We start from the raw sequence: 25,516 nt of genomic DNA, 5'->3' as shown, positions 1-25,516 counted from the left end.
TCGTGGTGAATCCTCCTGGAGGTGGGCTTTGTTCGAAATCGAATTCATGACATTCAACGACAAGATCTTTGCCTGGCATGGGCATGCCTTTGGGAATGGATTTGAAAATCAGCCGTTTGTTCTGGACCATTGTTGTTCCTCTTCTTCTACTAGTCCCTCTTCTGGTGCCGCTTCGGAATATGTGTTTGGTGCCAGGAATATCCTCTTGGGAACCGTGGGAATGAACGAGAGGACCTCTTTGGCATATGCTGCCGCAGCTGCGGCAGCGTAAGCATGCCATAGATTGGACGTGTGTGAATCGGCATAGTCGCAGATTCCTCGGATGATCAAGTACTTTGAGGCATCTTCAAGACCAGCAGCTTCGGTCTCAAAACAGAGAACTCCTTGCTCGTGCGCAATCTTGTCCCGAGTCACTCCGTGGCGCATCGAAATATGGCTGGAAGCAACGAGGCCGTAATGAACCATAACGTCCTGTGGCTCGTCACGCGGCTGCCTAGGCCGGATTCTGTCCGGGTTGCAATGGTCACATCCGTTGCCTTCGGACTCAGTGGTGTGATCATAGTCGGACTCGAAGAGGATGTCTTGTTCTGGGCCTGGATAGGCAAAAGTGGTAGGGTCTTTCCGAATGATGTCGGAAATGTACTGGGCCACCTGACTTTCATCGAAGATGGCGGCCGTCTCGGCCTTGCCTGTAGCTGCGAGCAGTAACGGCGATGGCTGGTGATCTGCGGACAAAGCTTTGTCGTGAATGGCCTGACCTTCCGCTTGTTTTCCATTTGTGTCGTACTCAATAACGCCATGCCTGCCAGCATTCGATTTGCTCACAACGACATCGCCGAGACGAATGTCCTCCTTGGTGCCTGGCACTCCTCCTGCGACTCCAACCATCAGATTGAATCGGACAGATTTGAAGGTCGCGTGCAACTGCGTGGCGATTTTCGTCAACGATGTCGACATTTGACCATACTCACACGTTTCCAACCTCGGATACACGAGTACGACATTGTGACCTCGGACACTTCCCAGGATGTAGTTATTGATGTCGTCAAAGTCTGGACCCGGTGACAGGATAGGGTCGTGGATGCGATCGAAGGCAGCTTTGGCAGCTGCTACCTCAATGGGCAGTGCACAAATCCATCCGACCGAGTAGTCTTCACGGGACGCCATCCCCAGGCCAAAGCACAAGTCCAGATTCACATGCTCAACTGTCAGTGTCCGGATTTTTGTCTACCTAGGCAGTAAATCAGGTATGTGAGGGACAAAGTCGTCCCTTCGAGAATTTTGGGCGGATACGTATGGGGAAGCAAACAACGCGGGAGCAGGGGCAGAGGCAGAAGCAAGCTGAAGCAATCAAACAAGGCGTGTAGCAGTACTCGTACTCGGACAGGGGTGCTCGTAAACTCGCGGACGGAGGGACGGGCCTGCAGAGCCTGTTGATTAGCTTCAACCTGGTGGCTGTGGACTGGTGCGGTTACAGCTGTAGGCGCGCCCCCACATTATGCACACTCCTAGTGAAGAAATACCACCTCATACAGTATTGTGATTTTGGCGCGGCATCCTGAGACGATATCACTTCCGTACATGGACGGCGCCAGCAGTAACAAACGCTCGATGACTCGACTCGTGTGAGGCCAATTTTGGCTTTTTAGATCTTCGACCGAACTCGTCCTGTCGCGTCAAGAACATGAAGCCTGGCCTCACGTAATATGGTGGTCAAGTTTTCAATCAGACTGCCCGGCTCGTTGATCGTTTCAGTTGGCAATTCCATCCTGTTCCTACAGCCAATAAGTAAGAGACTCCTTACCGTCGCAGTGTGGCATGCTCTCTGTGGTTGCAAGTACTGTGTGTACGACCTTGTTCCATGTATGAAGATTGTGGCAACCAACAGAACAAATAAGGTGCAAGCAATTGCTTCCAAGCATGTACAGTAATACGCTGGCATTCTTCATTGCACTGAGAGTAGATGTACTCCGTACTACACAGATCCAAGGCTCACCAGGCTCGACACTCTTGCTCATATATGTGATACTTTCATCTACATTTACATCTTCCATACAACTGGAACACAATCGATCTCTGGAAAAGTCTCCAACTAAATTCCCTGTTGTGAAAACACCCGATCAACTTGGTGAACAGTTCGCAGACCAAACCTCCAACGAAAAATGTCAGATACAACGGCCATCTTGGACACACACACCACGCTCGACCCGTCCATCTCCCACCCACCCCAATCGTACACGTACTACCACGCCGGCCCACTGTTCACGCTCGCGGAACTACACACCAACAGACTCCTCTCTCAGGCCATCCACCAAAAGTCACAAGGGAGGTTCATCCCCGTCCTGCCCCAGGATCTGGAACAGCGCGATCTGAGCCCCCACTCGATCCGCGACGAGGACCTCCGCGCCCTCGTGACCTGTGACCTGGCCCTGTTCACCTACGACGGCGCCGAGCTCGACGCCGGCACCGTGGTCGAGTACATGGTCGCCAAGATGGCGGACATCCCCGCCGTCATCTTACGGTCGGACTTTCGAGGGGCCGGCGACCAGGGCGGCGGTGGCACCGGAGGAGATTCGTGGAATCTGATGAGCTCTAACTGGCCCCGCACCGTCGGTGTGTCTGTCGACGCCATGGTCGAGTACAAATCTGCCTTGGCGAGGAGTATGCACGAAGTTGCCGATGCCACGCCCACGAATCCCGGTAGCAGTATGATCGATGAAGTCGCCCAAAAGGTGGTTGACGGGTTTGAAAAGGTCCTCAACGAACCGCCTAGATTACCCAAAGAGCTCAGAGGGAGCGTGTATCAATGGTTGGCGCTCATGCCCGGGTTCAAGAAAGGTGGGGACGACCAGAACGCTCAACTGCTCACCAAGTTATGTCAAGATAAAGAGTCAAAAGGCTTGTTATGAAAAATCGCTATATCCAATACGCTCGTGTATCATTCCTGTCCGTTTCGCCCAAGTCTATATCGTTCACGCCCATACGGTTTCTATCATCATCACGCAGGCGTCTTTGAATATCTGATATTTTCGCCAGTAATCCCTTCAACAGTAAAAATTCGGTAGATTCTTGCCCCGTGAGGTTGTAGCAGTATGTACTACCCGGTTCATCGATGTCGTGAAATTTGGTCTTGTCTGATGACATTTAAGAAGACATCCTCCCAATCCGTCTGTACGACTGTATAGTATTCAATCCCCAAGCGTTGTTTGTTCGTCTCCAGGATCCTAAAGGTCGTGGCCAACACAGCCGCTTCTCCTTTTTGGGCGGATCCCTCAGGCCCTCCTGGACAACGCCTTGGGAGCCAGAACCGGAGCTGTCCGTGTAACATTTCTCGTTCCACCACTGCACCGGGCAAGTTTTGTTCGATCCAGTCTTTGACGTCTTTCTTTGCCGTCGTCTCTTCTGCTTCTGCCCCGTTGTCGGCGACGGCAGTGTTTCGCTCGAGCATGACATGGACGTGGAAACCACTTCCGTATCGCCTGCTCAAATCTTTTCTTTCTCCCACGGCGAGCATGTGTCTGTTCATGATGCCCACTCGATCGGCCAACGCCACCACCTCTTCCATGCTGTGGGTGGTGATCATGATGGCCATCTGTCGGTCCCTACTCATGTGTCGGACGGCGTCGAGAGCCTTCCACATGACCCGCTTGCTGACGGCGTCCAGGCCGCTGCTCGGCTCGTCGAGCAGCAGCACCTTGGGGTTCCCCATCACCGCGACCGCCAGCGACAGCTTCCGCTTGTTGCCGCCGGACAAGGTCGTCGCCAAGCGTCGAGAGTACTGTTTGAGCCCCACGACCTCCGTGACGTGTGCGACCGTGGGCTCCACCATCCGCGGTGATATGCCGGCGGACCGAGCGTAGAACTTCAGGTGCTGTCTCACGGTGAGCATGTCGATGGCGTCGAATTGAGGGCAAACCCCCAGCGACAGCAGAGCGTCGGATCGCTGCCGCAAGAGTGAATGACCATCCACGAGTACATCGCCGGCTGGGCGGGTGACGATCTGACTCGGTTGTTCTTGACCTCGTATCAGACTGATCGTCGTGGTCTTGCCTGCACCGTTGGGGCCCTACAACACTCCAGTGTCAGCTTTATGGTCTCGTTGCGGAAAAAAAATGGGACGGCTCATACCAGCAAGGCAAAACACTCTGAGGATTTGACACCGAAAGTCAAATCGGAAACTACGGGTCCGTGTTGTGCGGAGGAAAATGATTTCGAAACGTGCAGTACACGCAGTGCATCTCCCGGTGAGCTCTCCGCTCTTTGAATCTCTGACACAACATCCGCACCTTGCTGAGTTTGTTCGACGTTGTGGTGTCCTCCACGAACCTTCCTCAAACAGCTGAAAAGTCCCGTAAATCGAGAGCCCAGCCAGGCGAGACGGCCACTGTCATAGGTGACCAAGATGGTATAAAACACGACGCACTGCAGAGCAAGGTAGACGATTGGTGCTCCGTAGACAGACATACTTCCGGGCGCACGGTACGTTGCTCCCTGGCACAGCAGCTGAGATTGATTTAATCCCAGCAGTAGGGAACGGAGAAGACTGCCCGACGGCATGATCAAACCCAATGTATATTGTATCGTGTTGAGATTGCTCTGCAGATCGTCGGCCACACTGAAAGCAACCATGACTAGATAGCTGTTTATTGATTGCAAAAGTCAGTATTCCGGTTGATAATTATTAGCAACAGGACTCGAGGGGGTGAACCCACACAATGAGGTAAAGCAGTAACGATATTGCTTGGTAACCGGCCGCAAAGGCAAAGGCGCCCAATTGAGTCGACACGAATAATGAGACGATGTATGCCAGAAGCGTGGCTGACAACCCGTAGAAAAACAAGACTGGCCACAGGTAGGAAACAAAGTGCCACACAGAGCTTTTGGCCTGAGTGAAAACGATCAACGAGACGGTGCTTATGATCACCACGAATATGGCGTCGAACAAGAGGTGCCCCAGCCACAGAGGACCGGGTCTTACACCGTTGCTATACTGCAGCTGCTTGACGTTCCTGGTCCTTTCGAAACTCGGATACAGGGCAAACAGTCCCGGTGTGACGGACATGGCGATCCCAAAATAAATAATCAGTTGCAAGGAATCTCCGGGCGCAGCACCAATTGGCAAGGCAAAATTGAGGAAAGTCGAAGAAATACTCGTGCCCATCAGGTACGCATCGGTCGCGGCCATCATGATGGCCGCGTACTGCAATCCACCGTCGATGCGGTACGCCACCACAGGATCCGGAGAGGAATCGTTACCCAGATAAAACCCACCAGGTTGGATGGCGGAATACCGCGATTCAATGAACGAGTTCCAATCCGTGTAAGAGTTTGTGGTGACTATGTCAGGAGACAGATTCGGACTGAGAGCTGTGTTGGTTCCGGAGAGACCATACATATCCTGCAGGCGGTTTGCATCGACGTTACTGGCCGGCGCCACAGGAAATGCATGGCCAGAGTAGTCCGATATCGATGCGGTGACAGGCGTAAGTGACAGATCGTTGGGCGAACAGGTGATGCCGCCAAACCCCGTCAAGAATGAAGTCGACAGTCCCGCCGTGATCGAAGGGATCAGCAAGGCGAATAAATAGGGAACCCAGTTGTGAGGGAAGACGGCCAGTCTCTTGCGTACCAAAACCCATAGTTGACCGGCAAATCCGATGGCTCGGCTGTCTGGGAGTACAAAAGGGGTTTCACGGGTATCACCAGGTTGGGTCGTATTGCTCTTGGGGTGAATGGAGAGCAACTCCATCTCGGCCGTATCACTAGAATGAGTCGTGCCCGTTCGTCGTAGCCGAGGAGGAGGTTTGGGAACCCAAGATACAGGTTCCGGCTCGCTCTCTGCTTGGTGCAGAAACACTTGTTCCAGTGTGGGACCTTGAATCTCAAAGGTATGCAGTCCCTTGGACTCGAGTGTTTCCATCAGCCTTCCTGCATCAAGTGGCCCAGAGGCGTAAAAGGTGTGAGTCGACCCGGTCTGCTCGTGACGGAGAGCACGGCTGGCGCGGATGTCAAGAGGTCCACTGTATTCGACGTCAATCTTGTAATCGCCACCATATCGCTGTTTGAGTTCGACCGGCGAGCCCTCCAATTTAACATGGCCCTTCTGAAGAATGACGATATGGTCGGCCAGAGCGTCAGCCTCGTCGAGAGCGTGTGTCGTGAATAGTAAAGTCCGATGGCCGCGTTCCGACAAAAGGATATCCCAGATCTTCCTCCGAGACACGGGATCCAGACCTGAGGAGGCTTCGTCAATACAGCACATCTTGCTTCCACCGGTGAACGCCATGGCCAACTGAACTTTACGCTTCTGGCCACCCGAAAGGGTCTTGGTGCGAGCGTCTGTCTTGTCGGTCAAATCGCACGACTCCAAAGTCTCCTGGAGCATAGACTTTGAATCCCGACCAGACAGAGATTTGAGCTCATTGAAGATTTTGATGTGCTCGAGTACTGTAACCTCATCCCAGAGAACATTTTTCTGTGGACAAAAGCCCATTCCTCCGGCATTATCGAGGTCGATGGTTCCCGAAGTGAACTTCTCTTGAGCCGTGATGGCTGCAATCGTCGTCTATTGAATGCAAATTAGCTAGCTACACGGCGGTGATGGTGAGACGGATCGATGAATAAAAGCAGATTTTGGGGAGCAACAGAAACCTACAGTTTTGCCGGATCCATTCTCACCAAGCAATGCCACAAGCTGACCCCTCAAAGCTGTAAAGCTGACATCCACGACTGCGCGAACAGTCTCAGCATTCTTTCCCCTCGTGCATCGTGCCAATAGACTGGGCTTGTAGAGCTTTGACAAATTTGTCAGTCTTAGGGCGTATGGCTTGCTTTGGAGGTGATTGCCAGCTACACGCGACGAGGTCGCTGTACCGTAGCGTGAGCGTTCCGCCCACAGCGTCAAAGGAGGGAATATGACAATTTGAACCACAGCGGCGGCCAAGTAAAAATATCCAGGGAGAGTACTCCTTGCGGTGAATGAAGCCTGGCTGAAATTGGCAGGCTCATTCAGTCCTTCGGCCGCGGCAACATAGATCATGAACAGGACATAGTTGATAGGTGGAAAAAGTAGGGACAAGATGACAACGGCGATGTAGAATCCAGGTACCGCCCACTGCGCAATGACAGCCAAGATACAGGAAAAGACAACAATTGTGATCCCGGAGAGTCGAGCTTTGCGGAAGAAGCTTGCTAACAATGCGGCGAATGCAGCCAGAGAGAGACAGGTGACGATATGAAAGACAACCAGCATGCCAACCGACGTCCGAAGAAAGATCCGCGTGCCAATGATGACGCCGACACCGATACTGGCGGGCATGTAGACCAGACTGAAGGCAGAATTGGCTGCGAATATTCGTGCAGCAGAGGATTGCCATTGAGCCGGCTGCGGGTTCATAGTATCGATCAAGGCAGACATGCCAAGTTCACGCTCTGTGGCGATATGACCAGGGAGGTGGTATGTGATGCCGCACATGGCAATGAAAATGACGAGGGCCAGGTAGTTCTGCAGCGCAGACATGAATTTGTCCTGCACCTGGTCTTCACGCTGCTGGAATGTTTGAGATGTGAACGGGTATTGCAGCATGTCCTGGGTAAGATGCTTTCCAGATACATTTGCGATTGCCGAATTAATTGCATGAACAAATGGCAAGGCGTACAGTTGCGCGTCGTTGTTGTCCTGGTCGACATGAACACGCGATCCAAGAGCCCAGTCCATATATGCCGAAAAATCCCAATGCGTATCGCTGCCATTGTCGCCCGGTGAACCCCAGAACGACACTGCCCCATAACATCGAGTGGTGCCTGTCAATGATGAGCGACACAGGTCGGACAGTTCGGATTCGGAAGAGGCATGCTGAACGTCGGCGCCAGCAGCCACATAGGTGGATGACAGGCGGTCTATGGCCTCCTCGATGAGGCCACCGGTGTAGTTGTTATTGATGAGGACAATTCGATCTCGGCTTGATTGAGCTGCGAAGGCATTGGCGGGGCTGCGTATGGCATCGAGTTCACCAAACCCGTATTTCGAAGGGGGAAGGAAAAAATTTCGTATGTAGGAGATGAGTAAGATGTACAGCAGAGGGAGGACCAGGGCTCGAATTAGGGTGGAAAACCAATTGCGCCGAACAACAATCAAGATATTCTTCTTGAAGAGCGCCCAAGTCTGGCGAAAAAAGACAAACAAAGCCATATAATGTCTCTCGTGTGAAACACTTGATATCACAGCGGTCGTAAATTCGTCGCGAGTAGAATACAGGCAAGGTAGGAATTATAGAAGCATCGCCATGTGTCGGAATCGCGTACTTTTTGTTGAAAGCACAGGCCTCAGGGATACATTTTGCCAGATCAATGCCACAGTACTTACCAGTCGCTGTGTAGTTGTCTCATTGAAGATCATGGCAGAAGTCACAGTGTAAAAAGCTGTTAGTTGCGATAGCGCGTCAATGTGAAACATTGTCACAAGATACACAGCCACCGCACACGTCCCTTTCTTTGGAGTCCTCCATCTCCCGATGTCAGGTAGTTCGGGGGTGGGCTTGCTATGAAAAATCCCCATATCCCTAAGGGCCATCGTATAATCGTACAAGGGAAGAGATACGACGTACGAATATCCACTCGTCAAGCCGAGCGCGAGAGCGACATCGTCGGAAGCAGATTGGATTCCGCGACGAAGCTTTTCACTATACAATACTGTATGGAGTAGGTGAGGCAGACTTGATGGTGCTAGTGGAGAACGTGGGGATGAGACTGTAGTCCGTGTGGCGGTCCAAGGTGCGGCAAGGTAGCTTGACCGTTTCTATGCGATGTCGTGTCAGTCACAGTAGATCCCATTGTATATGATTGGTGGAGGGGGGAAACAAGAAAGATATCGAGTGGAAAATGCAACATCTAGGGACTACAGGTGAGCTGATTCTGAGTTGAATTGGACTCCGTATCCGTACGGAGTACAGGTATTGAAGACGATAAAAGCGGCGATGCCCAGCAACTATGTCCGAAGATAGGCGGGCACGTGATGTGTATTCCGTACGGGAAATTCTCAGGCTCCGTATCCGCAAGGCTCACAAGGCTGCGCTCTTCCTGCCGCACACAACAAACCGCCCCCACTGCCAGAAACACAACAAAGCACCAAAAATAGATCAGATAAAATTACGTGGCATGTTCTTCAAGAATACTAGACAAACACTAGAAGACTTAGCAACCGTCCGTTGAATCTTATGACAAACGAATGGCCATCATATCTACATATGCTTTTGAATGGTAAAGCTCCCGTTTCATGGTGCTCTGAGCACCCGTCAGAATTACCCATCATGGTAATTTTCCCCTGAACTGGATGGAGAAAGAACGTGTCGAGCCAGTTCGAAAGAGATCAGCATCAACCTTGTCGAAAGTCAAGTTAAACTTGTTGTATATTCCCTCGTAGTGACTTGATCTATATCGAATAGAGGGTGGCAATGAGATATCACTTTGGGCATCTAAAGTTCACGCAATGGCCCTGCTCCTGACCATCTGCTCCGGCTAGACCGATTGATTTTGACACTCGAACCACACGAGGAATTTGCGTTCTTTCTTCTTCCTGTCAGAATGATCAGAGCAGAGCAGAGCAAAAGTCACGTCTGATGACACTCTTCAGTAGATATATTGCAAAGCTTGATTGAAGCAAAGAAGTGGTATCGCGGATGGTGTTGATGAAATGCAACTCCGGTTGTAACAGCTCGACAAATCCTCTCGCTGGATCCCTCGGCAGATCTCAACACTGGGATATATACAGCCGTGGCTTGCCCAAGACAGACCCTACGAGAATTTTGGCTTCTAGGGATACATTCAAGTGCGCCTCCGGATTTGAACACAAAAGTTGTCTTGTCCAACAAACCAGCCTCCACGAACTTTCCACTGGTGGTCTGGATTTGGAAAGGTGAACTTGAAACGTAAATGATCGTCAGTCAAGAGACTCCACGAAACAGGACTTTGACCATGGTAATCCACAAAAGAACCATACCTCGTAGTGACGCAAGAGCTGTGGAACAAGCTTTGCTATTTCAAGCATTGAGATGTTTTTTCCGATGCATGAACGTGCCCCATGGCCAAACTGGATGTGAAATGTCAGCTTCGACTCAATATGCCATATGTAAATGAAATAAGAAAACGGCCAACTCACCGTTAGACTCGCGCGATCCATCTCCGCTAGCTTTTCTGGCGAGGCTTCGAGCCATCTTTCGGGTTTGAAGGTATCAGCATCGGAGCCGTAGACGTCTTTGTTCCGCCTAAATGGACTTCGTGTCAGCGTTCATGCCAGGTTGACTGGTTGGAACTTGAAGACTTACGCTGCGACCCAGGGATTCACTCCCACAATTGTATCCTCAGGAATATACTTTCCAGCAAGCTCTACACCCCCTTTTGGCACGTATCGCTCGAGGAGCAATCCAACGGCAGGGTGCATCCCTACGGAATACAGTATCAGTACTTGGCTTCCAGGGCTCTGACAAGTTACAAGAGAGGATCCGATCATCGGTTGACCTACGAAGGGCTTCTTTGATACACGCCTGTAAGTACGGCAGGTTATTGGATTCTTTCCATGTGACAAAGTCGCTCAGCTGTCCGGCTTTCTCCGCTTGGTCAAGCTCTTCGATGACCTTTTTCATGCTCTCTGGCGATTTCATGAGGTAGTAGAAGATCTTTGTTGATGATTAGCAAAAGTGGAGTCAGACTATGCGTTTGTTGCTTGGTGAACTTCTCACAGATCTCAAAGATATTCCAGTGGTGTCACTCCCAGCCAGGACGTTGTCGATGTTCCACATACGGATGACCCGATCAGTTACCAAGTCCGAGTATTTCGACTGAGCCTCGAAACACCTTGTCAGGAAGTCCCGTCTCTTGTCATCGACTCCCTGCCCTCTAGCGGAGATCCTCTCCTTCATTCTTTCAACGGTGAACTTGACAACGGGATGAGTCGGTGCGAGCGCTAAGAAGAGAGGGCTTTTGGTTATGAATTTGTCGAGAGTGGGGATTTGACCAACCTGCAGCAGGTTAAGAGTGTCAGTGCATGATACAATGTACGGATGGGTTCATAGGTTTAGGGAAATCACAGACAGTCCCGCCATAGAACACCTTGGTACGAATATCCGCCATGATACCATCCACATCTGACCTTGTTTCTAAAAAGCCAAGCCTCTTGCTGAAGACGACCTCACCACTGTGAAAGATAGATTAGCAAGCCCTAGAGCTAAAAAAGCACAAGTTTTTGGGAAAAAAGGATCACTCACATGACATCAAACGCATACATCTGCAGCCACTGTCCCAGATCGAACGTGGCTTTGGACTCGACAAACTCATCCAGTCTTGACATGAAGAGTTCACTCGTGGAGTCAATAAGGGGCTCGAAATCGACCATGGTGGACATGCTGTAGGCATTTGCGATCGGCCTCTTGTATTTGGCATGGTAACCCTCATCCAGGGTGGTGAATAGGCTGGGGGTGAACTGCCCATTGTAAGATAGCATGTGCAGGGTGTAGAAGTTTGTCTTGGTGAATCCAGAGTTCAATCCATAGATCTTGGGGATCAACGCCGGGTCAGACACCGACACCGTACGGGGACCGATGCGTACAAGGGGTGACCTTGTCTGTTCGTGCAGCTTGATGTGTGTGTCATGGGGATTGCGGTTAAGTGCATCGAAAAACCGCCATAGGTCAGTGAAACCGGCGAGAAACGGCCCAGGCACGGTGTTCAAGCTCTTCCCATACTTGTTGAAAACCAGACGGGATAATACGAACAGGACGAGGAGCCCTGGCCAATAGTTCTGCGCGAGCTGCAGAACCTCTTCGAAGAGTGGTATCATGTTCGGGCGATCAGTGGCAACATGAAATGAAAAGAGACCCATTTTGTACGGGACTAGAATATCATGTTACTCACTTTGAGATAGACTCGCGTGTACTTTTATAGGCATAATCTTCAAGCATCTTTCATCCTGTGAAACTTCATATACCTTCAAACTCGACAGATCCTCGTCATGGGATGTCGGTACGAGTCGCTCTCTAAGACGAGACCCTTATCGTCTACATACTGAAGCAATAAAGCTTGGGGACTTTGGACTATGTGCGAGGTCGCATGGCACCCCACGGGGATGATGATTGCTTAATTCGATTGTATATCTAGGTCGTGCGAGTCGCACAAACTCCCAAAAGGGGTCAAGATCCACTGTTTGATCTCTATCCCTCCTCGTGCCTGAGCAGTCGGTCCGAAGGCTAAGCAAATAGTCCGTATGCCATTCTTCCTAGTACGCAACAAACAAAGGCCTACTCCTCCCATTTGCGGAACAGGTGTCGGAGGAAACCCCATAGTTTGAGTCCCGGGGCAATACGGAGTGGTGTGGAGCAAGGTTTTCCCTCTCCCCATAGGCAACCAACCAATTTTCCCGACCGGCCGGATGTGGACGCATAATCCTCTAGTGACCATTTAATCTAGTCAATGAGTAGATGCCTAGCTATGAGCACAGTCATTACCGTATAATGGAGGGACCAATATACTCGGTCCGATGCAAAAGTTATACTGGTCGTCGATCTCGGATGAACCGATCAACTGGCCGGATCGGTCACTTCAGGGGATCGACGTTCAGCTGGCCTATCGAAAACAGCAAGGCTCCCCCATGGGGGATGTTGTATATAAGAAGACAGAAATGACCCTTCACGTCTTTGCAGTACACAATCAATTCAGTAACCACCATCACAAGATCAATCTACGCAAAAATGGGCTCACCTATTCGTTCTGATTTCATCGAGGCCGATATGGCCAAAAAAGAACCGTCAATGACCCAGACGATGTCCAACGGAGCTGTTTCCATGAGTCCTGAGCTCTTTGAGAAGGTATCTTGGTATCCTTCGCCACATTGCCAGACGCACGCTGAGAAATGATACGCGCGCAGCTATACCTGACTCCTAAAATCCCTCGTGCCGGAGACAATATCAAGCGTTTCGCCAATCCAACACCACTGGGGTTCGCTGGGTAAGTTTCCAACGACATTCATTTTGGTGGCACTCAGCCTCTCTGACACAACACACTCACAGCTTCGTCATCGCTGATATGACCTTTGCCATGGTCTTGATGGGTTGGGGTGGGGCAAGTGGGCTCACACCAGTAGTGTGAGCGTTTCTCGGGACTTGTCGATAACTACGGAAGTTCGATTACTGACTCCCAATGTCTTTCAGCGGGATTTTCTTCTTCGTTGGTCCGATACTTCTGCTACTCGCCTGCGTTTTTGAATGGATCATGGGCAACTTTTTCCCTATGGTGGCATTCGGCGTGCTCGCCGTGTTCTGGTTGAGTTTTGGCATGTTGCAGCTGCCTACCTTGAACCTCGACGCACCTTATGCTTCTACCAACGGTGGCCCTTCTGGGGCACTCTCGAGCGAGTTCAATGCCGTCATTGCTCTGTACCTGATTGTCTGGGGGTTTGCGCTTTTGACTTTCCTCGTCCTGTCCCTCAGGACAAACATGGTCTTCGTCATGATGTTTGTTAGCATCACTGCAGGTGCCTGGGTCCTCAGTGGGGCATACTGGAAGCTCAGCACGGGCGACCTAGAGCTTGCTGGACAGTTGCAAAAGGTAAGCGTCAAGAAAGACGTCGAATTCCCCTCGGTAAATCTATACCAACACTAACCTTCCGTCCAGGCTGGGGGTGCTCTTATTTTCGTCACGGGTGTTTTGGCATGGTATATGACAATCGTCATGATGGCTGCCGAGATGCAGTATGCTTTCTTTCTTCCTGTTGGTGACTTGTCACATTATTGGGAAAGGGGAGCGAGAAGGAGGACACCGGATCACGAAGCGTAGATATTCCGCCAACATTGCAGTATCGTTCGGAAGATACCAAAGGTGAAATGGGGGATAGCCATGAAGCGGTGAGACTGGATTATCCATAGGTAGATGGGATTGACGTAGGTTCTGGAGAGTGTGACAGTGGTTGGCTGCCAGTTTTTCAAAGGCACTGGTCTTTTCGGCAGTTGGGTGTCTTTACTTAGATGTAGATCTTGGTTGAGTATGAGGGAAGAGATAGCAAAGTCTCCCAAGGACATGTTTCTCCGACCCGTCTCCCCGATCGATTGCAATCGGTTCGGATATTGGACAGCCTTGAAAAGATATGTCGCTTGAAAGATTTGTGGCTTGTCTGGTCTTAAGCTTGGACCCACTTATGTGCGAGTCGCACACAGTTGATCCCCTGCCTTAAAGTCTCGACGATACCGGTTAGGGCTTGACACCCCACGACCACCCCGGCATGCGCGGGGTTTGGTCTGGGGCCCTTGCATTCATTCCCAACGCCCAGCCTCGCCTCCAACTTTCCAATTCTTCATATCTTCCTGAGAAAAGTGAGCAAACGGATAATGTTCTGTGCACCACAAGAGCTGATACCAACACCCGCGAGTTTGGCGGTCCTCAATTCGATGGTTTTCTTGCCAAAGTAATGTCATCACGACAATTGAAATCCCACAATTCCAACGGAGAACAATGGGCTTCAGGACGAAAATTGACCACCGCTCAGCGCGAAAGAAAGCGTGCCATCGACCGCCTACGTGCAAAGAAGCGAAGGACTCAAGTCGCTGATCGTGTGGCTGGTCTCGAATCCAGACTGGAAGAACTCAGTGCCGAGCTTGAAAGAGCCTATGTGATTTCGTCCCAACGAGACGAGAGGCCCGAACCTATCAGCGAAACGTTACCGACCCAGGACCGTAGCTGCGCCTTGGGAAATCCAGCCTCCGTGGGCACCTGGAGTAATGCATCAACTTCATTCTCCATCCTACCTGCCCCAGGATGGATGTCGGCGACTCAGCCGGGTCGGTACAATGCTACTGAACCCAAGGTCCCAAGTTTGCACTCCGTGCATTCAGATATTAGCACGACGACTCCTGCCAACGAAGCGCTCTTAGGAATGATCGACGAAGATTTACTGCTAAATCAGCTTGACGAGAATGGAGATGGTGCCACGGTCACTAAGCAGCTGACTGTCAGCAAGGCTTCTTCTCAAATGCCGCAACGAAAAATAGCACCGGGCGGTGATGACTGCCAAAACATCTTCAACAATGCCGTTACCGCAGCACGAGGGCTGTCTGGGACCACTGTATGCGGAGATCCCAGTTTAAACCAGGACGCCTTGATTCGGGGTGTCCTTTTTGGCTGGGATCTTCCTACCGCGACATCCTCAAACCAGTGGTGTTGCCCTTTGTGGCAGATATTACAACTCCTGGACAAACGCATCTTCCACTTAAGCGGGACCATCACTCGACTATGCACACTACGGATGATTCATTCGTTGCTGCTCGTAAGTCATATACTCATCCACATCGCCCCGGCAAGACGTTGCTAATCGCAAACAACTCCTAGTGTCTTGTTAAAGCTGCTTCATACGAGAGCTTACCCCCATGGTATCGTCCACGGTAAGAAGCCTCGACACGTGGACGATGACATCCACTAATGTGTAATTTGCAGTCCCTCACAGTACTATCTCCCGCATGCTTTGGCAATAGACGTCCTACCGTGGTAAGGCTGCCATCCCTGCGCAGCTGAATTTGCTGTTGCTGATCTTGGTTTCCGCAGGCCCGGGTTACGAGAACGCGCCGTGCTTTGCCAGAACTTGACGCAAACGAACAAATTCTGGACCGAAGTCATCTACTCTTTCCGATTTTGCTGGCCATATACTGTCCACGATATTGTGAGCCTCGATTCGAACACTGGGCTATATGAGTTTTCGGGCATGTTCAATCATCACCTGTACGAGATACAAATGTGGAGGATGGACTCGAAGTTCTTCGAGAGCTTTCCCGAGACATACGACGATATTATGCCTGCAAAGGTGATTGAACGGCCTATCCATCTAGCCAGTTCCGAGAAAAGTTCAGGGTCGTGGAATACAACGCGTTGGGCTCTGCTTCTGCCTCTACCGGAAGACACTCACGAGAAAGATGTTGATTCTGACCAGCTCGATGAATTATTCTCCTTGTCAGATATCTGCAACTGGGATGCAGGATCAGATTTTGCCGTCGGATGAGGAAAGTATACCATGCAATCATCATTACGGACTGATTCACAGGAGGTTGACTTACATCAAAGCCATCGCCAGTAGGCAATCCTCCAGGTGAATCGTTGTGGTTGAGGTCATCGACAAATTGATCAGATGTGTCGATTGAACAATCAGCTGCCTGCGTCGGAAATCATTTTTGGGGAAGCATTATTTGCGCCGAAATGTCCAATATCATCGTTGGGTAGCTTCAACCACCATCTCCCGCCATTGGCAATATGCGAAGGGATATATCAAAGAGCAAAGAAAGGAATATGGAGGGCTACTGGGACAGATTGACGGGAAAAGCGGCAAGGAGTATTTTGGCACGCTACGTAATTTGCCTCAGTAAAGCGGCATGATCTGGTCTCTCTGGTCATGCGATTGCAACTTCGAACGGGATTGAGAACATCGAAATCCGATCAGCTTCGGCACCTTCGCAGCCTTCCTCGTTCTAGGGTAGCTTGTTGATCTTCGTGATCATCTATGCAGCATGTCACCCTTTCGTCGATATCATAACTCATAGTCTAGTCTCAGAGGAGTTTGGAGACGCTTGAGATATGATATGATCGCACTGATATTGCGCTCTGAAACTTCGGCATGTCCAACTCCGATTTCTTTTCTACCTTCCAAACCAGGGCAATGACAAGTATAAACTCATCACCACCGTCCCAATCAAGTGTAGTCAAGCCAACGGCATATGGTCAATCATGTACGAATTGCGCCAAATCGAAATGCAAATGTCTCCGACGTCCTGGACGTGCCGAATGTGAACGGTGTTACCGACTTCACAAACAGTGTCGTGCGTCTGACTCGACACGGAAACGCCGGGCAGACCGAAATGCGGCATCTAGGATCACTCTTTTGGAGGATCGTCTAGAGGAGGTGACTTCCCTGCTACGATCCGTTACTCAATCCTCGAGTGATGGACCTCTTACCAGAGATTCCGCATTCGGACCCTCGGCTCCAGAGTCCGTCGGGTCTATCTCAGCGTCAAGAGATAACGACGTCTCAGGGTTCGTCGTCACCTCAGCAGCGACCCTTACTCCCGAATCGATGATGTTGGCTGTCGATGAGGACCCCAACCTTCCTTTCGAAGAAGCGGAAAAATGCTTCGACATGTTCAAAAAACAGATGCTGGGCTCCTTTGCGTTTATCCATTTACCTAATGATATGAATGCGTCAAGGCTACGACAACACAGACCTTTCCTATCTTTATGTATTGTCGCCGTCGCGATAAAGGCTACTTCGAAGAAGATGTCTCTCTTCAGAGAAATTCGGCGAACAGTGGCCCAGCGAATGATGATTGACAATGCCAGTGAACCAAATATTGACCTCCTCCTTGGCCTCCTGACATATTTGGCATGGTAAACATTCCTCTAGGACTTCTGGTTGTTGTTTCCAAGCTCATATTTCCCAGGGGCAACGAGCAGCTCCTGAGCAAATCTCCAAAGCTGCTGTCACGTTTCACACATATGGCAATGACGATAGTGTTTGATCTGCGCCTGAATAAACCATTGCATCTGAATCCAAACCTACTACCGAAACAGGGCGACGCCTCGGATCGAGCACATCAACTTACGGGCCGAGCGGATGCACGTCCAACATTAGAAGAGCGACGCGCAGTGCTAGGCTGTTTCGTTATGAGCTCGACGTAAGCTGAGGGCATCTGGCATTGTTGCGGTCTTTGCTGATGGACAATAGTGTTGCGACTTATCTCACAAACATCGACGCAATGCAATGGACCGAGTATATGGAGCAATGCGTCCAGGTGCTGAATGACAACAAGGAAGGGCCGCTTGATGATCTGTTCTTGGCTCAAGTTCGCTTCCAACAGCTTTCACAAAGTCTGCCACCTGCCGCATGGTGTTACGAGGACCTTGCGAGACTAGATTCAAAAGTGCCCGTGGCGTTCTACTTCAAAGCGCTTGAGTCGAACGTGCAGCGAACTATGGCCGCCATTCCTCCTCAAGCTCAGCAAGACGGTCAGTCATCCCTAGTAATGTTCCCATTTAGTGGAATTTTTTTGCTTACTTTTATGTAGGAGTGGTTCTTGCAGCCAAGTACTACGCACAATTGAGCATCTGCGAAATGGCTTTGTCGCAATTAACCTCGACGCATTTCAATGTAGGGTTCCAGCCACTCGACGCTCTCTACTCTTGCCTCAACACAGTAAAGTTGGCTTTTGATCAATTCTTTCAGATCCCATTCTCCGAATATGTCGGCGTATCATTCCCCATCTTCACGCAGTTTTCACGTTCAGTTGTTGTGTTGTACAAACTCAGCGTCCTAGAGCATCCGAGCTGGGATGTTGGACTGGTTCGCTCGACCGTTGATCTAAATCGCATTCTGGACCGGCTGTTGAGTAACGTGGAGCAAGCTCGACATGTCGGCTTTGACGAAACAGATGATAACATTGCAACCAGGACGATAAAGATCTTCACGGCCGTTCGGCTGTGGTGCGGTTCAAAGCTAGGAGCATCTGCAGGGTTGGGGCTAGATCCAAATATGGACCCCGGTGGTGAGTATGGAGCTTTTGAGGACTCGTCTGCTTTCGAGGCATTGGACGACGTGTGGTTGAGAGAAATACTTTCTTCGTGGTCTGATTAATTATGGTCCATGTCCACATACGGGAAAGTCTCCGCCGGATTTCAGAAACCCGAACTCCGCCGTTCATAGAGACGCACATCACAGCACACCATGCCACCTCCGATCCTAGGAAGATATAAAATTGTTTACCTTCATGAAGATCGTCGTTGTACCGGGCCGTGTCTACTACCAACGGGCCGGAGAAATAATCGAAACCATGGGTGTTGAAGAGACGTCACCCTCAGCGGTGGACGCCAATACCGACGGACTACACGAAGAACCACGGGCAACTCAAGGGTCGCGTAGGGACTCTGGGAAAGGAGCCGAGTTCAGTAGCGAACCTGAGAAATTGGAGCGTCCGACTGGCTTCAAGCTTTACCTGATATTGGCCTCTATGACTTTCACCCAGTTTGTCATTATGCTCGATATCTCAGTCATTGTGACTGTACGGGACGACAAGTTCATCTTTGGCTGTTCGAACTCAAACTTACTGGTATCAATCACAGGCCATCCCTCAGATAACAGATCATTTCCACTCCCTTCTTGATGTTGGTTGGTATGGGAGTGCCTATCAGCTTGCAAGGTCAGCCAACCCATTCGTTGCATATGTATCGAGAAGTCTAACCTACAAAACAGTGCATCTCTACAACCGTTGAGTGGAAAGATCTATACCTATTTTAATCTCAAAGTAAGCATCTGAAGCCCTAATTGACCATTTAGAGATCTCTGCTAATGGCTCTTGTAGTGGGCCTTTTTATCTTTCTTCTTCGTCTTTGAACTGGGATCTCTGCTGTGCGCAGTGGCAACGTCTTCGACAATGTTGATAGTTGCGAGGGCTATTTCGGGACTGGGTGCTTCCGGATTGCTTAACGGTGGCTTAGCGATTTTTGCTGCTTGTCTGCCGAAAGAAAGACAGCCAGGTACTAAACCCCCAGGCTGAACTTGAAATCGTACTGACAGTCATTTGCAGCCATGTTTGGCGTTTTGATGGCAAGTGAGTAGCACGGAACCCAGAAATACCACGTCCGCTTTCTGACCTAGGGTATAGTTGGCCAGCTCGGTCAAGCCTGTGGCCCTCTCATTGGCGGGGCTTTGACTCAGTACGCGACATGGCGTTTATGTATGTCGGCGGAGGGTCCCTCGAGTTCTTGATTTGGACTTAGGCTGACTTCTCAGGCTTCTACATCAACCTTCCCATCGGCGCCGTTGTTGCTGGGATCCTTCTCTTCATCCGCATTCCCAGGGGATCCATGAAGTCAGATGAGCAAACACTGCGGAAGATGTTAACCCAAACATTAGATCTCGTCGGATTCGCCATCTTTGCCCCTGCGTCTATTCAGTTCTTCCTCGCTCTTCAGTATGGAGGCGGACAGCACGCCTGGGACAGTGCCACGGTTATAGGGCTTTTTTGTGGAAGCGCCGCCATGTTCGCCATCTTTCTCATTTGGGAGTACTATAAAGGCGACGACGCCATGATTCCCCTGCCAATCTTACGTCGGCGGACTGTATGGTCGGCGTGTCTAACATTGTTCTTCATTGTCGGAATCTTGATCTGTGCAGGATACTATCTCCCAATTTGGTTTCAGGCCGTCAAAGGCACCACGCCAACGATGAGTGGAGTGTACATCCTGCCAAATGTCCTCGCGCAGATTGCCATGTCCATGGTAACAGGCCTTAGCGGTGAGTGTTTCTTTTGCCCGACTTAGGCGATGGTCTCTTGTCGTGTGCGTTAGGCTGACACGCTCCTGAATAGTTCCGATATTGGGGTACTTCCTCCCCTTCATTCTGGTAGGCACTTCCCTCGCTGCGATTGGGTACGGCCTACTTTCGATGCTCACGCCGACATACCCAACTGGACCGAGGGTAGGATACCAGATCATTGGCGGAGTGGGATGTGGAGCAGCAGCACCGGTCGTGAGTGATACCCTGTGCCTTGTTGGAAGCTGGGCCATCCTGCAGCCTGACGTATATTGACTAATTTCTGGTCGCCTTCTAGGTCTACGTCGCTCTTCAGGCACTCACTCCGGCGGCAGACTCACCAATCGCCATGGCGATACTTCTCTTCTCTCAGAATTTTGGAGCGGCAGTGTTTCTTACTATCGCGCAGACCGTTTTCAGTAACAGCCTGAAGACAAAAATCCCACAGTATGCTCCAGGCGCCAACGTTGATGCGGTACTAGCGGCCGGAGCCACCGAGTTCGCAAAGGTTGTCACCCCAGACCAAGTGGCTGGTGTTGTCAAGGCCTTCAGTGTTAGCGTTGACCATGTCTTCTACCTTGTATGTGGAGCGGCGGGGGGAGCGTTCATCTGCAGTTGGGCAATGGGCTGGAGAGACATTAGGCAAAAGAGCGACCGAGAGCCTGAGCTTGAGTCTGATTGAGGACGTTCAGTGGAGTGTATTCAGCGGCATTAGATTATTTTAAATCATAGATTCTACTCTTGTTGTGACCTTCGGAGGTGTAGGAAACAAATCCAAGGTTCGGGGTACGAATACGAGAACGAGTACGAGTACTTTGGTCCCTGACAAGGCAACGATCATGTGATAAAAGAACACGACTTTCTGATTACCAACATTGAGCTTCTGATTGGACAATGTCAGTGAGGGGGTTGTTTGCTCATGCGGCTACGTCATAAATTGACAAGGCTGATTGTTCTGTAAACAGCCATTGTGAGGAGGCAACGTGACCGTGCAATGTGATGTCGACGGCCTCTTCCCGACCTGCCCAACTGCCTGACGCGCTGCCTATTGCATCCCTTCAACTCACAAACCTTCTCGTCCCATCGTGCTCTCAAAATTACTACAACTCTAGCCTGATCAGAACATCGGCACTTCCACTGTGCTATTATACCTTCACCACCGTCTTTTGTCGACCTCAGTCCCTACTATACACCATTCATCATGGCTGAAGTCTGTCCCATTGTTGGCACCACCAACACCGTCCTTCCTCCCAAGCATCCCGAGTTCGATCTCTCGGCACCAGGACTCGTCTGCCCAGTCACCAACGCTACGACCGACCACCACCACAATCTCAGCAAGCATCCTGGCATTTTCAACAACACTGAAGATCTCTCGAACGCCGAGTCGTGCCCTGCCCTCTCCAAGATCGTCTCGCGTCCGGAGCAACAGGCCATGGACGAGGCCATCTGCCCCGTCGTCGGGACCGTCTCCTCGGTCCTTCCTCCGAATCACCCTTCCACGGCAAACTCAAAGGAAGGTGATGTCTGTCCAGTCACAAATGCCACCCTCGGCCATCACAAGGGAAAAGTTCATGAACATCCAAGTCTTCAGGCGGCTTCCAAGGACGCCGTCTGCCCTGTGGTACACAAACATGCTTGAAAAGAAAGCATCAAACATGATATCAGGGTTTGGCGGTGGGAAAGGAGTGCTATTTGTGTGTAACGGATGGGAGGAATAATCTCTTGCGGTTTGTGAAACAGGCGTTGTTCATGTGGACTTCGTCGCTCCTTCGAGTGTCGAGGGCTTCCACCTGCGAGAGGAGAAAGAGGACCCGTCGAGAGATACCCCGTTTTTGAGGCTATAGCCTCACTATATCATCAATCGGCAGATAGGAAATGGTATCTATCTTGTCATATTGGTATCCCTTTCGTCTGCTCTTTATCAGCAACGTGACTGACCCAATCCTCACACTGGGCACTAGTTTGGCAGCAGCCCCGTATATGGATCCGGACATATGTTTTTCCGTAGAGCTGCTTTTGGTCTCTTGTTTGTTAACTAAACATACGGGATGGACTCGCGCGAACTTCGCCAGAACATCTGGACTTGCGATCGACAAGTTGTCGGACTAACAAATCCCTATCTCTCATCCAGACCCGATTAATCATTACCCCGAATTCATCCCACCGATACCGAGGACGACTAAGTTATCTAGTCACTCGGCAATGCAGAGAGATACTCACAAATACTTCCTACCTCGTCCTTAGCCGGGATCCTTTCTTCCATACAGTACAAGGTATCACCTCACCCAGGATCATCCAACCCCCCCACTTATCGAAATGGTTAACACGCGGAGATGCGAGCACTGGCCCTTTTGCTATTTACGCAGACCTCGCTGCTTGATCGCGGGCAAGGATGAACCATGTTATTGCCCGATGATAAGGTGGGAGTCCTTCGAGACGTTACATCTATGCCGGCCTGCTTCGGCAGATAAGATACAGTAGGCTTTTGACAGAGTCTTGAGTCCTTCAACGTTGACTTGAATCCTTGTCCCAATACAAAATCGGTGCTCATCCCAAACCTCAACAGCACCCACCGGTACGTCTGAACAAAGCTGGTAGATTTTTCCTCTGGGCAACACCGGCGCAATGACGACGACGACGACGAGCTCAAGGAGACACTTGTCTCGCTTTGTCCCTCGATCACAAACGGCGTTGCTGGCGGCTATCATTGCCGTCTCGGTCGTCGACTCTGTACTCTTGGGATACGATAGCTCCTTGATGGGAAGCTTGAATGTGATGCCCACGTATTCCAACTACTTCACACTGACAACCGCCACCAAGTCTCTCAACACCGCCATCTCATATGTTGGTGGCTCATGCTCTTCGTTAATTGCCGGTTTTATTGTCGACTGGGCAGGACGAAAGAAAAGCATTCTCTTGTCCGCCGTTCTTACTTTGATCGGTGCAGTCATTCAAGCAGCTGCGCAGAATATTGGCATGTTCATAGCAGGCCGTTTCATCGTTGGTGAGTCGCACCTGTCGTATCCTATCCACCTGTCGATGAGACAGTACTGATCGCCAAACAGGTTTCGGAATGGGTTTCGCACAAACTTCATGTCCGACATATGTGGCCGAGACTGCTCCTTTGAAATACCGTCCACTGGCTTTGGGATTGTACTATGCATGCTGGGGCGTTGGGACTCTGATAGCATCAGGAGTCTGCTATTCTGTAAGAACTACTGGCGGCACAATATTATCTTTAATACACTGTCTGTTCTAATTGCAATTCAGACCCAACACTATAGCACCAACTGGGCTTGGAGAACACCTAGTCTCGTACAGATTGTGCCTAGCATTCTATGCTTTTGTGTCCTCACATTACTACCCGAGTCGCCTCGTTGGTGAGCGATTCCATTAGACAAGCGTTGCAACTTGGGTACTTGAGGTGATTAATGTATGTCATTCTAGGTTGATCGACCAAGATCGCCACGACGAAGCCTTGGAGGTGCTCGCGGCGGTCAATGCTCACGGAGACAAGGAGTCACCGATTGTCCTCTTGCAATTCCGCGAAATAAGTGACACCATTGCCTACGAAAAGAGCAAGGAACTGTCCTTTGTCGAGTCATTCACGTCAAAGGGGAATCGTAAACGATTGATCATCACCGCCACCTTTTCAATCATCGTCATGCTTCCCGGTACGAACATCATCACCTTTTACTTTGGCACGATGCTCGAGCAAGCTGGCATCCAGGATCCAACGACCCAATTGGAAATCAACATCATCTTGACATCCTGGACGCTGGTGATTTCGCTCTTGGGCGCCTGGTTCGCCGACTCGATCGGACGAAGGACCCTTTGCGCGATCAGTCTTGCTGGACAGATTGTGACCTTTTATATTCTGGCAGGTCTCACGGCTGTATACGGCACATCTACCGACAAGTCTGGAATCTATGGAACGATCGCCTTGATCTTCTTGTACAATGCGGCGTACGCCTACGGTATCACGCCCTTGACGGTTCTGTACCCGCCAGAAGTACTTTCCTATGAAGTGAGAGGTGAGTAATTTTCCTTGTTAAAAACACCCTCCAATATTTCCCCCAAAAACGAGTCTCAGAACTGACATCAACCTTGTGATACTATAGGCACCGGCATGGGTCTGTACACGCTCACTACGAAACTTTGTGGGCTTCTCGTCACAATGGCATTTCCATTTGCCTTGGACGCCATCGGTTGGAAAACGTACATTATCAATGCGAGTGCTGATATCCTCATGCTCGCCGGGGTTCTTTGGTACTGGGTCGAGACCAGAGGCCTTACGCTTGAAGAAGTGGACAAGATCTTTGATGGAATCAAGCATTCTGATGTACCCGACCTAAAGGCTGTCGCTGATGGGGAGATCGAGTTGGGCTCTGATGTGCTCAAGAAGTATGTTGTTGATGGCGTAAAGGTCGATGACAAAGAAGAAGTCGTGGTTTCTCAGAAAGTCGATGGTTGAGTGGGGTGGGTAAGGGTGCATGAAGAAGCCCATTCCTGGGATACGCAATGAATGGGGTGTCCCTAGGATGTCAAAGCTGGAGGAACTCGAACTCTGTAACAGATCGACTCAGATAACTCGTTTGGTAGACGGCTCGGAAGAACACCATTTGGGAAAGGACGCGTAGTTCGTACAGTACTTGCACAGGCCAGAAGACCCTCGGAAGCCTGTTGACCATCCGTATCATGCTGTTGGACAAGGACCAGGGTCAGTCATTAAATGGTTTGATCAAAAGTGGGTGAAGTTGATCGTCAAACCTTCAGATATGTAAGAGAGTCGGAGAAGGGCGTCTGTCCATCGTCTAATCCACGTCTTGGTGACTTGCCCATTCCATACTCCTTTTACCATATCTGGTACAACTGTCATAGGTGGTACCGTACGCTTATATTCTTTTGATACGTCCAAGATACGTACGTCTCCCTATCCAAGTACGCTTCTCAAACTTCTTCTTCCTTCCCAACGTTTATTCAAAGTGTCAATGATAGGATATAATACTCTTTGATCTCATGATCCATGATATACCTCATACGAGATATACGCTTTTATCTTGATCCACATTTTCCTTATTCTTGTCAATACAATCGTCCTCGAGGCTCAGTCAGCCAGTTTCCACTTCAACTTCATCGTCATATCTAAACAAGTTTCTTCTTCAACAAGTCCAACACGACTGAACA

At 50.4% G+C, this 25,516-nt stretch overlaps 6 protein-coding genes across 6 annotated transcripts; 4 read left to right on the top strand and 2 right to left on the bottom strand.

Moving 5' to 3' along the window:
* Positions 1-108: 108 nt before the first annotated feature.
* PV06_04684 (uncharacterized protein) lies at positions 109-1,167 on the bottom strand (the record flags this gene model as incomplete). The annotated part of the gene is made up of 1 exon (XM_016405607.1): positions 109-1,167. One exon carries the CDS (start codon positions 1,165-1,167, stop codon positions 109-111), a length of 1,059 nt encoding a protein of 352 aa, XP_016263813.1.
* Positions 1,168-3,106: 1,939 nt separating this feature from the next.
* On the bottom strand, positions 3,107-8,191 carry PV06_04683 (uncharacterized protein; the record flags this gene model as incomplete). The annotated part of the gene is made up of 5 exons (XM_016405606.1): positions 3,107-4,066; positions 4,129-4,639; positions 4,713-5,749; positions 5,822-6,565; positions 6,656-8,191. The coding sequence occupies 5 exons, from the start codon at positions 8,189-8,191 to the stop codon at positions 3,107-3,109; spliced, it is 4,788 nt and encodes a 1,595-aa protein (XP_016263812.1).
* Positions 8,192-16,642: 8,451 nt separating this feature from the next.
* Positions 16,643-18,652, top strand: PV06_04682 (uncharacterized protein; the record flags this gene model as incomplete). The annotated part of the gene is made up of 4 exons (XM_016405605.1): positions 16,643-17,409; positions 17,463-17,696; positions 17,747-18,027; positions 18,087-18,652. 4 exons carry the CDS (start codon positions 16,643-16,645, stop codon positions 18,650-18,652), a joined length of 1,848 nt encoding a protein of 615 aa, XP_016263811.1.
* A 196-nt stretch (positions 18,653-18,848) lies between these two features.
* PV06_04681 (uncharacterized protein) lies at positions 18,849-21,011 on the top strand (the record flags this gene model as incomplete). Its single annotated transcript, XM_016405604.1, has 9 exons — positions 18,849-19,076; positions 19,138-19,214; positions 19,268-19,319; positions 19,377-19,551; positions 19,602-19,625; positions 19,680-19,751; positions 19,808-20,311; positions 20,385-20,545; positions 20,628-21,011. 9 exons carry the CDS (start codon positions 18,849-18,851, stop codon positions 21,009-21,011), a joined length of 1,677 nt encoding a protein of 558 aa, XP_016263810.1.
* A 319-nt stretch (positions 21,012-21,330) lies between these two features.
* Positions 21,331-22,230, top strand: PV06_04680 (uncharacterized protein). Its single transcript, XM_016405603.1, has one exon. The coding sequence runs from the start codon at positions 21,531-21,533 to the stop codon at positions 21,966-21,968; it is 438 nt and encodes a 145-aa protein (XP_016263809.1). The 5' UTR covers positions 21,331-21,530; the 3' UTR covers positions 21,969-22,230.
* Positions 22,231-22,954: 724 nt separating this feature from the next.
* On the top strand, positions 22,955-24,803 carry PV06_04679 (uncharacterized protein; the record flags this gene model as incomplete). The annotated part of the gene is made up of 5 exons (XM_016405602.1): positions 22,955-23,333; positions 23,395-23,537; positions 23,600-23,709; positions 23,777-24,363; positions 24,451-24,803. 5 exons carry the CDS (start codon positions 22,955-22,957, stop codon positions 24,801-24,803), a joined length of 1,572 nt encoding a protein of 523 aa, XP_016263808.1.
* Positions 24,804-25,516: the final 713 nt, after the last annotated feature.

The sequence above is a fragment of the Exophiala oligosperma genome, assembly GCF_000835515.1.
Source record: "Exophiala oligosperma strain CBS 72588 unplaced genomic scaffold supercont1.4, whole genome shotgun sequence".
In the NCBI taxonomy this organism is placed as follows: Eukaryota; Fungi; Ascomycota; class Eurotiomycetes; order Chaetothyriales; family Herpotrichiellaceae; genus Exophiala; species Exophiala oligosperma.
This window is presented reverse-complemented; position numbering and strand designations above follow the sequence as displayed.